Raw genomic sequence first — 12,982 nt, forward strand, 5'->3', positions numbered from 1 at the left:
TTTCGCTCTTTGACCGTCTTTAAGGGCCAAGCTTGTAAATGGGAAGATCTAGACTGACCTCCTCCCTTTCCACTGGAGTACCAAAAACGCACAAGGAGGGCAATCCTTTTTTTTTTACATTCGTTTGAAAATTATACTGCTTTCTGGTTGAAAAACATTATTTTAAAAAGCATTGTCCCTCCCCTATTCTGGAAAAAGTTAGGACATACACGCAAATCATTGGAAACAAATGCAGATGTCGACGGGTTTTACGGCATAATGGAACAATTAACAATTCTACTGACCCAAATCAGCATCTTGAGTGAAGCCTTTTTTTCTACTGGGTCGAAGTGCCAGCCTTGCCACTGAGGGGACACCTGGTACGGTTCTTCGGGATGAAAGTACATTAGGATTTACCGGCTCTTGTACAAAACGGAAGGGCCTTTGGTTCCGTGAATGATTAATTCTTGAAATTCCATAAACCAAGTCTGATCCTGAAAAAGCCACAATTATATTAGGGTCAAACTTTCAGTTTAAATAATGCAAATGTAAGCAGTGCATTATTGACTAAGTGATCGAATAGAAAACGTCCAACTAACAATTAGTCCACAATGGATGATGTCAGTTCGATAGTGTTGGACAAGGCCGTATCCAGGGGAGAGGGTTTAGGGAGTTCGACCCCCCCCCCGCCCTTCGAAAAATTTTTTCCGACGTAAAAATGTAACAAAAATGAATATAAACAAATTTTGATACGTTTTTAAAGTTATTTTTTAATAAAACCCCCTCCAAAACAAAAGCCTTTCGTAAAGCCCCTCCCGAAAAATAAAACCTGGATACCGCCCTGGTGTTGGAATACTGGTTAAAAAGAGATTATTCCACAAGTATTAACTAATCAAAATATACCGAATATCCGACGATCTTTTACTGTTATAAATTATATGTATATCCACTTTCTATAAGACACGGCTTAGAAGCTGGTGAAAATATCGAAACATAATATTTTTTCTGCTTCAGGTTTCAGTAGCTTGACCTAATTTCAGTAGTAGCAGTGTCCCAGAAGCAGAAAATGTACACAAAACCCTCTTAGCTGCAAGGTTGCAGCTTCTTGTGAACCTCACGAGCTTATCGGTTTAAAGGTACTGCAAGCAGTAAAAAACGCACAGCCTTTAGAAATGTTTCACGTGCGTGCAGGGGTGAATCTTCAGGATTTTTATTGGGGGGGGGGGGGGGGAAGGGGTCCATTTCCGGATAGTCAAAGGGCATGGGGTGCATACTAATTGTTTTCTTCACATTATTGGGGGCGAAATTGAAAATTTTGTATAAAAGATGCCCTTTTTTAAACTCACTAACTTACTAACTTTAACGAAAGCTAAAATTATAATAAGTATCCTGCTTTCATCATATGTCACTTTCTTGATGATGTCACTTAGTGATGAAATAAACCAATAAGTCACTTTATTAGAAGAAAAGGTACTTCACATAGCACAAATGTGCTGCCTTTTCATACATCAAAATAGCATACCTTAACCTTTGCAGCTCACGCTGTTTTGATGATCTTGATGAATACAGCTATGCACGCTTCGCCTGGATTCCAATCTATTCAAAGATCTTTACACCCTCCCAGGAAGTTCCCATTTCCCTTAAATCTTTCTTTAAGACATCCTCCCACCCCAACTACTGTGGACGACCTGCATTTTGTTTAGCCCTAGACGCTTGGCAAAAAAGGACAATCTTTGGCAATCTGTCATCCTTCATCCGCAGAACGTGCCCTAGCCATCTCTATCTTTCTCTAAGTACCCCTTTTTTTCAGAGCCTCACGATGCACAGTACCCCTTTATTGTCTCTTATTTAATAGGAGCTTTTCATAAGGTCATACAAATCATGTTACTGAAAAAAAAAACGTTCCATCCGGGTGCATGTAGAGGGGGTAGGACTTCAGGTCCTTACCCCCCCTCTAGAAGCCTGAAGTCTCCATGGATTTTTCGCTAATTTCTTATATTTCTAATATGATTCCCCTATTTTTTTCGAGGCATTGAGCTCGTTAGAAATAATCGTACGCATGTCTGCTTACATTATTTAATGAACAATAATGAGTTCTTTGTTTGGGGAGAGGAGAAACAAATAGACTCCCCTATAATTGCATGGCCCTCCAGAATCGAAACACGTTGCGCGAATTTGTCATGAAAGGAAAACTAAGGCGAAGTAAAGGATTACAGATTGCAAATATGATTTTATAATCTTTTTGGTGGCGTAATAATAATAATAATAATAATAATAATAATAATAATAAGAAAACAGCATGCCAAAGAACCAAAAAAAAAAAAAAAGGTTTATAACATCTGTTGTAAGTAACATTAAATAAGCATTATCTACTCCGATGGGTTGCCATCTCTTAAAAATAGGTGTAACGGGTGGCGGCAGTGGAACTGTGATAAATTTCGTGAAACAAGGGCACTTTGAGATGTCCATCTGGTGGCCCCTTGATCTGCTAAATCCTCGATATGCAATACGCAATCCTCGCTTTACGGATGAGTCAACAGAGCACCTGTCTGGAGCTTAAATCGTATTCATATACAATTTATATTTATATAAATAATTGGTACTTGCGTATTAAACGTATTCTTTTATATACTGCTAAAGAAGTCAAGTCTGGTTAATGCTATTGAAATAAAATAAAATAAGATGAACATATAACAGTTTACAAACAAAATTGGGCTACATATTTGCACAATAGGGGGTGTTGGGGTGGGTGGATAGTAAAGCATACTATATATTAAATACGTAACCTAACCTAACCTAGGTACCTTTTCCCCCCCTTAACCCCAAAACACAACAGTTTAAATATCGTAAACGCAATGAAAACTACTCTTTGCATTCCAATTCTTAATAGCGGTGTCTTCAAATAACCAGTCTGGTGGGCATATGTCCCAGTATCTGTAGCGTCTCCAGTTTGACATTCCATATACAGTTTATAAAAGTGTACGTTTAATACCTAAGTACCAAATAATTCATATAAATAAATATTTATATATAATAATTTATTATATGTTAAAGCATCAAAACTATGTTTTATCGATGAAACATAATTAGACCTTTCATAGTACCTTTCATAGTAAGGGTAGGCACGTTTGCGTAACTCAAAACCCTAGTTAAATTTCCAGGAACTTGGACCCAGTTAGAGCAGAAGACAAGTTATGAGATTCGAAATCTACCTTCAACTTGCCCCAACATGACATGGTTAACAAAAGAAGAAATTTAGCAAGTTGCATCTTGCCATCTTAGCATTCATTCTTTGTTCTAATTTCCAATGAATTGCCACTGGAATAACCTTCTACTTCTGACCTGGCTTAAGAAACGCTATAAGAAACTCTGGATACTTTTGAAATTACATTTTATAAAGGGCAAATTTTGCGTATTATTTCGAAAAAAAATAAATACAAACTTAAGCGGTAGATTGAAGCTCTTGTGGTTTTTTTATAATTACTGCTGGAGGAATTCATGAAACAAATTTGTAGCCGTGAGACGCTAAAACGGTTAAAGAATCTTTTAAGTGAGTCAAGTGTAACTAATTACTTTATATTCATTGAGACAGTGTAAGCTGCCATGCTGTATGGTGATTTATTGGCGAAAATCACGCTACAAAACCAAGGAACAATATAACACTTATGAAGAGGCGGAGCTATAAGAGGGCATAGCAAAATTGGCATAGAAAGGTGGGATGCATAGATACAAAGGTAAGAGATTCCGAAGCAGTGTTACCAAACGTCTGGTTTAAATACTTGACGTAAATACTTTCTAAGACCACACTTCTTGTTTTTTTTTTTTTTTTTTTTTTTTTTTTTTTATCACCGAGGACGACTTGGCGGAGGTCCTTGTCGAAATATTTGCTGGTTTTTCGTCTTCATATTTTACCACTGGCTGACCAAATCCTCGTTTTCTCACCCGTTTTTGGTTTTATTTATCATTTATAATTTCTTTTCCTCTCTTAGCTTAATACGTCTGGTTTAAAGTCGTGCCATCAAACTGAAATGCGCCGAAACCTCCATTTTTCTAGTGAAAATGCACCGAATGAACGTCCGCCCCCCCCCCCAAAAAAAAAGCCGGTTTGAAAATTCAATAAGAAACCGCCTCAAAAAGTGCCGAAATGTCGCAAATGCGCCCCATCTGGCCACTCTGTTCCGAATATTCTCTCCACGGTGACTAAACATATTTTACGACTTAATAGATCTGACATACTGAAGCTTATTGAAGTTACTGAAGCTATTACAGATATTAATACAGATATTGAAGCTATTACATATATTTTCGGAGTCATCGCACCCGAATCGGAGGAGCTAATTCCCCAGTTTGCCAAAAATGTGAGATGACCAAGGAAACAAAAAGACATCTGCTAAAGGAATAGCCGGACGGGATTAGATACCCATTGGATGTATTTTATAAACTAAATGTTAAGTGGAAGGAGGGATGGCAGAAGCGTCGCCCTCAACTCATTTTGGTGGGGTCACCAGCAATAATACTAACACTTCTGAAACATTTAAGACATCCAGTTTACCACAATAAATTACCAAAGTTTTAATGAAAATGTTTTACTGGTAATTCTCTTTTTACCGATCATCCAATCTAATAAACTGAGAAAGAAGTCACAAGAATTTGTATGCTAGCGTAAATACTGCCAAAATCATTTTATAGACAAAATTCAGGAGGTGATGACCGCTCCCACATTCACCACATAATTAGTATTCGCATTGGAAAAGACTTCAAACTTTCGAAATAAGAAAAGCTACTTTTGAGGTATATCATTTTGTAGCTTAAATGTATTTTAATCCCTATTTAAAAAATACGTGACTCAATACATTTTCTGGCACGTATTCAATAAAAAAAAAAATACTTTTTACAATTTTTGCTTGTTTTCTGAGATTGCATCGAACATTAGATCATTTGATTCAATATTCATTACGTCTATTATCCGGAAATGCAGCACCTTTTGTAGCTAGAAATTAGTATATATATATATATATATATATATATATATATATATATATATATATATATATATATATATATATATATATATATATATATATATATATATATATATATATATATATATATATATATATATATATGGGTACTGGTGCGTTATACGGACACTTTTACATACTAATGAGAGACGAAACCCGCCAGACTGGTTATTTTCAAGAGACTGCTATTGAGAAATGTTGTTTAACTTAAACTGTTGTTTTTTGGTGTTTAGGGGGGGAAGGGTACCTAGGTTAGGTTACGTGTTTAATATATGGTATGCTTTACCCCCCACCGCCCCTAACGTGCAAATATATAGCCCAAATTTGTTTATAAACTATTATATATTCATCCTGTTTTATTTTATTTCATTAGCATTAACCAAACTTGACTTTTTAGAAGGGTCCGTATAATCCACCAGTACCCATATATATATATATATATATATATATATATATATATATATATATATATATATATATATATATATATATATATATATATATATATATATATATATATATATATATATATATATATATATATATATATATATATATATATATAGGATTGAGTTACTGGGAAACAAAACTATATTAAGAACTTGAAGCAAAAGTTTGGTTATTAGCTTTTAACGTTATATTATCACCGGACACTGCTAATGCAATGAAATTACGCGCATTTTTGGTGCTTTGATATAAGCTTATTACAACGGAAGATGGGATCGCTCTTAAAATGGATCTACCCACGGAGAAAATATTTGGCCTAAAAACTTGCTAAGTCCGTCATTCCTGCTTGCCCCCGCTTAAGTAATATTTACATTAATGCACCACCAAATAGCATCTTATCCACCAAAAAATTTACAACTCCGAGAGCGGCTCCAACTCAATTCCTTGGTTCCAATCAAGGCCGTACCCAGGATTTTTTTCGGACGGGGTCTTAATCAAAGATTTTTTTAGGAGGGGGGGGTTACACAAAAAAAAACTCAAAAAACGCATACGAAAACTTGTTTATGTCCATTTTTGTTACGTTGTTACGAGTCAAACAAAAATTTGGGGAGGGGGGAGGTTCAAACCCCCCTACCCCACCCCCCGTCTGGGTACGGCCTAGGTTCCAATTGTTTGCAAATTTGAATGTTCGGTTTTTCAAAATATTGGATCAACCAAATTATATTTACTGATATAGAAGCGGTAAAAAAAAAAATTACATCCGTTTAAATGGCTATTCCTATTATTTCTGTAAGCTCCTAAACCTCCTTCCCGATCATACATTTCCTACCTAGCATGCAATGTCCCACTGTTTGAATTGCGATTCATTGAGTAGCACAACGATCAATTAGCCTTGACAATTTGAAAGGTTTGAATAAAAGTGTTCCAGAGGATCACAAACACCAACAAAAAGTACGACTATGCACAAATTAGTAAAATTTTCATAGGGCAATTTTATAATGCCTCAATTCCTTTGAACGAAAGGATGGAACCACAAATAAGAGAGGGGTTACCACCCCCCTAAAACCCACAAGAGGCCAAAGTGTCATTCATGTTTTTTTTAAAGGCCGTATCCTGGGGGGGTGGTTACCCGGTTTGCCCCCCCCCCCCAAAATTTTTGACCGAGTCGATAATTAGTCTAAAAAATACCCATCTCGAGGATGTTAGAAAAACTCCACGGGAAAAAATCGGGTAAACCCCCCCCCCACACGAACAAAAATCCTGGATATGGCCCTGGATTTTTTTTAACAGGATGTTTTTTGAACAGTGCGTATTTATTTGTCGTAAGATCAACTATAAAGGAAAAAGTTATAATGCTAATAAAATTTAAAATAAAAATTAGAAGTGGAGTATGGATTTCTTGCTGATAGTTTCATTAATCTTACACAACTAATATTCAAGATGATGATACATCGGTAGATATTTCTGATCGGGAAATAATTCGCCAGCGGAAAGAAAAATACGCCAATCGATTTACCATTCAATGCTCTTCCCAAATCTAATAACTGCTTTCATCGAAAATTCCTTTTATTTCTTTGCGATAGAAAAATGTTCCAAACCCCTCAAATCTTTCGTTTTGGTATATATCTCTAAAAGAATTTCAGGCCTTTTTCGATTCAGGTATTTTTAGACAAGATATTATATCATATTTAAATTTCAACCCAGATAATAAAAAAAATCTCCTTTTTATAGAGGGTACCCGAAAAGCAAGAAAGAAGCTCTCCAATTGTTCTGAAATTATAATTAAGTGTAGCGATCAAGAATTTAGTATGTAGGAGTAATGTAGTCAAGTATGTGTAAATAGTCAAGGAGTATGGGTATTCAAGGGGTAATCAAAACACAATCTAGTATTCATCTCTAATAATATAAAAAAAGAAAAGAGAAGCACGATGTCTCCGACGTTTAAACCAAAATCCTACGGGACTCAGCAATGTGAGGCTTGGGCGTACCATATTTTTTGCTATATACCCCCCCCCCCAACAAAGGCAAAATTCTATCTCTTTAAATCATTTGTGATTGTAGATGTCCCTCAGCTAGAGACTATATCGTATCAAAACTTAGGCTGAATCAGAAATAAAAGCATTCGGACATTTTTTATGCTGGGAGGAGCATTTTAGGAGAAGGTAACCTCATGACTGTCTCCTAGTTACACACATGTAACATGATGTGTATTTTTTGGGAACCATTTTCCAATTTTGAGGAGGGCGCAATAGACTAAGAATGGAGAAAGGATTTTTTTTTTCTTCCAAGTGCGCTGATTCACGAAAATGTAGAGTGGTATTTTTTTCTTAATCTAAAGGGGGCATTTTTTTCGATTTTGTCTTAAAAAAATAGCAAAAAAGGTAATTTTGTATGGAATACCAAAAAATATTTCTTTAACAACCTGGGGAGGCAGAATAATCTAGTAGAAAATTGTCCCTGTTAACCTTCCAATTGACTTCTCCCCTGCTTTCTTCTCACTTTTGCACAGATATGTTCAAATAACGTCTCAAACTTTGGCAGCCAATAAACATGATGACCAAAAGAGGACTAATAGGATTTAGTCAACGTGGTCTATTAAGTATATTAATCTAGGATTCTACCCAAAATCTGAGATGGGTTTCATTCTCTTCTTTGGCGAAAAACTTAACTATTATTCTTTTTAGACTTGCACTGTACGCTATTTGGTAGAAACTAAGAAACACAGTAAGATGCTTAGCCATCATCTTTCCTAACTAAGCTTTACATAAGTAGTATCCATCTTTTGAATTCTATAGAAGCTATAGCAATTTGAAACATCATATGGAATTCTATGGAAGCTCTACACCTTTTCAAAGAGAGTCAGTACTCCCTTATCATATGGAATTTGGCCCCCGTACCAAACAGGTTTTTTTCTGATAGATATTCTATTCTACTGGTCATTACATCTTTCTTTGCCAAGAGATTTACGCGATTTCAAAGTTCAATGTCTTTTTTTTAGTGATAAACCAAAACCAGCATGTCTTGTTTCGCTGTTATGCAATTATTTTTTGTATATATTCAGGTTGTCTTGTTTCGAGTTTTAACGGACAAGTTTTTGAAAAGCAGACAGTTTTTTTTTCTTGTTTAGCATTTGCAAAAAAGGGGTAATTAGTGAGTGGAAAATTTTTTAATGCATTTACAATCGGAGATGTTTGATTAACCTTTGCAAAAAAAGGGGTAATGGGATTTGTGAATTGGAGGAGTTGCCATGATTATGTACTGTATGATACACAAGTGATGTTTTGGAGCGTATTGTCAATTTAACGAGAAAATGACTGAACAGTGTTTTGAGGGAGAGGGGTTGCAGGGAGGGTTGTGTGTCATGCGAGTTCCGTGAACGGGGGGCCCGGTACACGGGGGTTTCGGGGAGACAGGGGCTCAGTGACAAGGGGGTTCAGTTGCACGGGGGTTGAGTTAAATGGGGATTGAGTTCCACAAGAGTAGTGCTTTGTCGTGGTTTAGCTTGTCACAGTTTTAAAAGAGCTTTCCGGGGATTGAGAGTCTCAGTTGCCTGATTACGTGTGTTTTTTCTTTACTTGTTGGTCATTAAAAAAGAAATTTTTGTTTTAAATAATTTGTTTTTTGTTCTATAATAATAGCAGCACGGGGAGGGAGTGACACTGTTTCATATTTCCGTGAGACTTGCGTTCACTTAATGGGCGGTAAAATCGAAATTTTTGTGTGAAATCAGTAGTTTTTTTGTATATTTTAATAGTGCTTTACGTTGATTGAGAAACTATTATTACGAACACTATGTTGTTTTTATTTAATTGTTTGTCATTAAAAACGAAATTTTTGTGTTTAATAAGTAGTTGTTTTAATTATTTTTAGAGCTTCTAGGGGTTGGTGAGACTCAGGTGGCGGATTCCGTGTGGGTTTTCTTTACTGGGTGGGCATTAAAAACGAAAATTTTGTGTTAAATAATAGGTGTTTATATCTTTTAAAAGAGCTTTATGGGGGTTGAGAGACTCAGTTGTCTAATTCCTTGTTGTTTTTCTTTTCATGGTGGTAAGTAAAATTAAAATTTTTGTGTTAAATTAGTAGTTTTTGTATCTTTTAAAAGAGGTTTAAGGGGTTTGAGAGACTCAGTTGGCTCATTCTGAGTGGTTTTTGTTTACTTGGTTGTATTTAGTTTTCTTTATTATAAGAGCTTTACAGGGATTTAGAGACTCAGTTGACTAATTACGTGTGGTTTTTATTTACTTGGTAGTCATTAAAAACGAATTTTTTATGTTAAATAAGTAGTTTTTCTAACTTTTAAAAGAGCTTTACGGGGTTTGAGAGCCTCGGACGAAGCTGTCTGTGAAGTTTTTGTTTACAAGGTCGTCGTTATAAACGAATTATTGCTTGTAAATAAGTAGATGTTGTATCTTTTAAAATAGCTTTACGGGGAGTGTGAGACTCAGTTGCCTGACTCCGTGTGGTTTTTCTTTACTTGGTGGTCATTAAAACGAAAATTTTGTGTTAAATAAGTAGTTTTTGTATCTTTTTAAAAAAGCTTTAAGGGGATTGAGAGACTCAGTTGCCGGATTCCATGTGGTTTTTCTTTACTTGGTGGTCATTAAAAACGAAACTTGGTGGTCATTTGTTGTATCTTTTAAAAGAGCTTTACAGGGTTAGAGAGACTCAGTTGCCTGATTCCGGGTGGTTTTTCTTTACTTGGTGGTCATTTGTTGTATCTTTTAAAAGAGCTTTACAGGGTTTGAGAGACTCAGTTGCCTAATTCCGTGTGATTTTTCTTTACTTGATGGTCATTAAAAACGAAATTTTTGTGTTAACTCAGTAGTTTTTTTATGTTTTTAAAGAGCTTTACGGGGATTGAGAGACTCAGTTGCCGGATTCAGTGTGGTTTTCCTTTAATTGGTGGTCATTAAAAAATAAATTTTTGTGTTAAATCAGTAGTTTTTTGTATCTTTTAAAAGAGCTTTACAGGGTTTGAGAGACTCAGTTGCATAATTCCGTGTGGTTCTACTTTACTTGGTGGTCATTAAAAACGAAATTTTTGTGTTAAATAAGTAGTTTTTGTATCTTTTAAAGGAGCTTTACGGGGATTGAGAGACTCAGTTGCCGGATTCCATGTGGTTTTTCTTTACTTGGCGGTCATTAAAAACGAAATTTTTGTGTTAAATCAGTAGTTTTTGTAAAAGAGCTTTACGAGGATTGAGAGACTCAGTTGCCGGATTCCATGTGGTTTTTCTTTAATTTGTGGTCATTAAATAAGAATATTTTTTTTTATATCAGTATTTTTTTTATATTTTAATATAGCGTTAAGGGGTTTTAGATAATAATGGTCATGATTAAGGGTTGTTTTTCTTTACTTGTTGGTCATTTGTTGTATCTTTTAAAAGAGCTTTACAGAGTTTGAGAGACTCGGTTGCCTAATTCCGTGTGGTTTTCCTTTACTTGGTGGTCATTAAAAACGAAATTTTTGTGTTAAATCAGTAGTTTTTGTATCTTTTAAAAGAGCTTGCTGTATCTTTTAAAAGAGCTTTACAGAGTTTGAGAGACTCAGTTGCCTTATTCCGTGTGGTTTTCCTGTTCTTTTTTTTCATTATTTTCTTATATTTTGTTTTATTTTTGTATCTTTTAAAAGAGCTTTAAGGGGATTGAGAGACTCAGTTACCTGATTCCGCCTGGTTTTTCTTTTCTTGTTTTTCTGTTTTTGTATCTTTTAAAAGAGCTTTCTAGTGTTTGAGAGACTCAGTTGCCTAATTCCGTGTGATCTTTCCTTTACTTGGTGGTCATTAAAAACTAATTTTCTATGTTCAATAAGAAGTTTTTGTATCTCTTAAAAGAACATTGCGGGGGTTGAGACTCAGATGCCTGTTCCGATTAGGTTTTTCTTTACTTGGTGGTCATTAAAAACGAAATTTTTATGGTAAATAAGTAGTTTTTGTATCTTTTAAAAGAATTTTACGGGGTTTGAGAGACTGTGTTTAAAAAGTTCACATTTAAATTTTATATATCTTTAAAATTTCATTTTTTATTTCTTTATTTTAAATTCAAGAATTTGATTATTTGATTAGTGTTTGGTTTTTGTTTACATTGTCAAAGTTACATTTTATTGATTTTTTAAAGTTCATTTGAATTTCTTTCGCTGAAATGCAATTGTTGGAATATTTCAGAAGTGTTTAATCGTGGTTTACCGTGTAACAGTTACATTCTCTTGATTTTTCAAAGTTCATTTCGAATTTAATTCATTGAAATTCAAGAGTTGGACTATTTCAGTAGCGTTTGGTTGTGGTTTACCTTGTCACAGTTACATTTTCTTGATTTTTCAAAGTTCATTTTGAATTTCTTTCGCTGAAATGCAAGAGTTGGAATATTTCAGTAGTGTTTGGTTGTGGTTTACCTTGTCACAGTTACATTTTCTTGATTTTTCAAAGTTCATTTTGAATTTCTGTCGTTGAAATGCAAGAGTTGGAATATTTCAGTAGTGTTTGGTTGTGGTTTACCTTATCACAGTTACATTTTCCTGATTTTTCAAAGTTCATTTTGAATTTCTTTCGCTGAAATGCAAGAGTTGGAAAAGTTCAGTAGTGTTTGATTGGGCTTTAACATGTCACAGTTACATTATAGCGATTTTTCAAGGATAAGATTTAAATTATTTAATTGAAAATCAAGCGATGTAAAATTTAACATGTTGTTTCATGTTTATTAAATTTTAAAAGATAAAAGCTATTGATTTTTAAAATTTAATATTGAATTTCTTTCGCTGAAATGAAAGAGTTGGAATATTTCAGTAGTGTTTGGCTGTGGTTTACCTTATCACAGTTACATTTTCTTGATTTTTCAAAGTTCATTTTAAATTTCTTTCATTGAAATGCAAGAGTTGGAATATTTCAGTAGTGTTTGGTTGTGTTTTACCTTTTCACAGTTAAATTTTCTTAATTTTTAAATTTAAATTTGAATTCCTGTTTATGAAATGCAAGATTTGGAAAATTTCAGGTGAGATTTGTTGTGGTTTACCATAACACTGTTACTAGTTCCGTATTACTCATTGTCCAAATAGAATTAAAGACATTTAAATGAACGATTTGGTCTCTTAAATGAGTGTATGTATTTGTTTTACCTTGTCACAGTTACATTTTCTTGATTTTTCAAAGAGTGGCGCGCCACTCTAAGTGAACCTAGATCAACCCAACTTTTTGGATATCTCTCTCACTAAGACTCTGTTTGTGTATCGTGTCTGTGTGTGTCTCGTCTCAAGGTTTGTTTGTCATCTCTTTGGGGGCGTTGTCTAAAAAACCAGTCTGGTTGAAAACGTGGAGATTTCGTACTGCTCACTTTTTTGCAATGTGTAGGAACCAGTGGGGAATCCCCACTCGTTTGGATAGGTGCCAAGGAAAGGCATGCAAATAGCATGTAGTTTAAAAACGTGTTTAATCACGTTTCTTGAATGATTCAAAATGAACTTTGAAAAATCAAGAAAATTTAACTTTGACCAGGTAAACGACAAGCAAACACTAATGAAATATTCCAGATCTTGCTTTTCA

At 34.6% G+C, this 12,982-nt stretch overlaps 1 protein-coding gene across 1 annotated transcript in view; it reads right to left on the reverse strand.

Moving 5' to 3' along the window:
• Positions 1–12,982, reverse strand: part of LOC148955083 (carboxypeptidase D-like) — a 91,405-nt gene that overhangs the window by 60,871 nt on the left and 17,552 nt on the right. The window contains exon 3 of the mRNA XM_089100182.1: positions 285–473. Within this exon, the coding sequence (XP_088956308.1) occupies positions 285–473 (189 nt within the window). The remainder of the gene's footprint in view (positions 1–284; positions 474–12,982) is intronic.

Source organism: Artemia sp. Qi Xiang Cuo, chromosome 2, assembly GCF_049724085.1.
Source record: "Artemia sp. Qi Xiang Cuo chromosome 2, ASM4972408v1, whole genome shotgun sequence".
NCBI lineage: Eukaryota > Metazoa > Arthropoda > Branchiopoda > Anostraca > Artemiidae > Artemia > Artemia sp. Qi Xiang Cuo.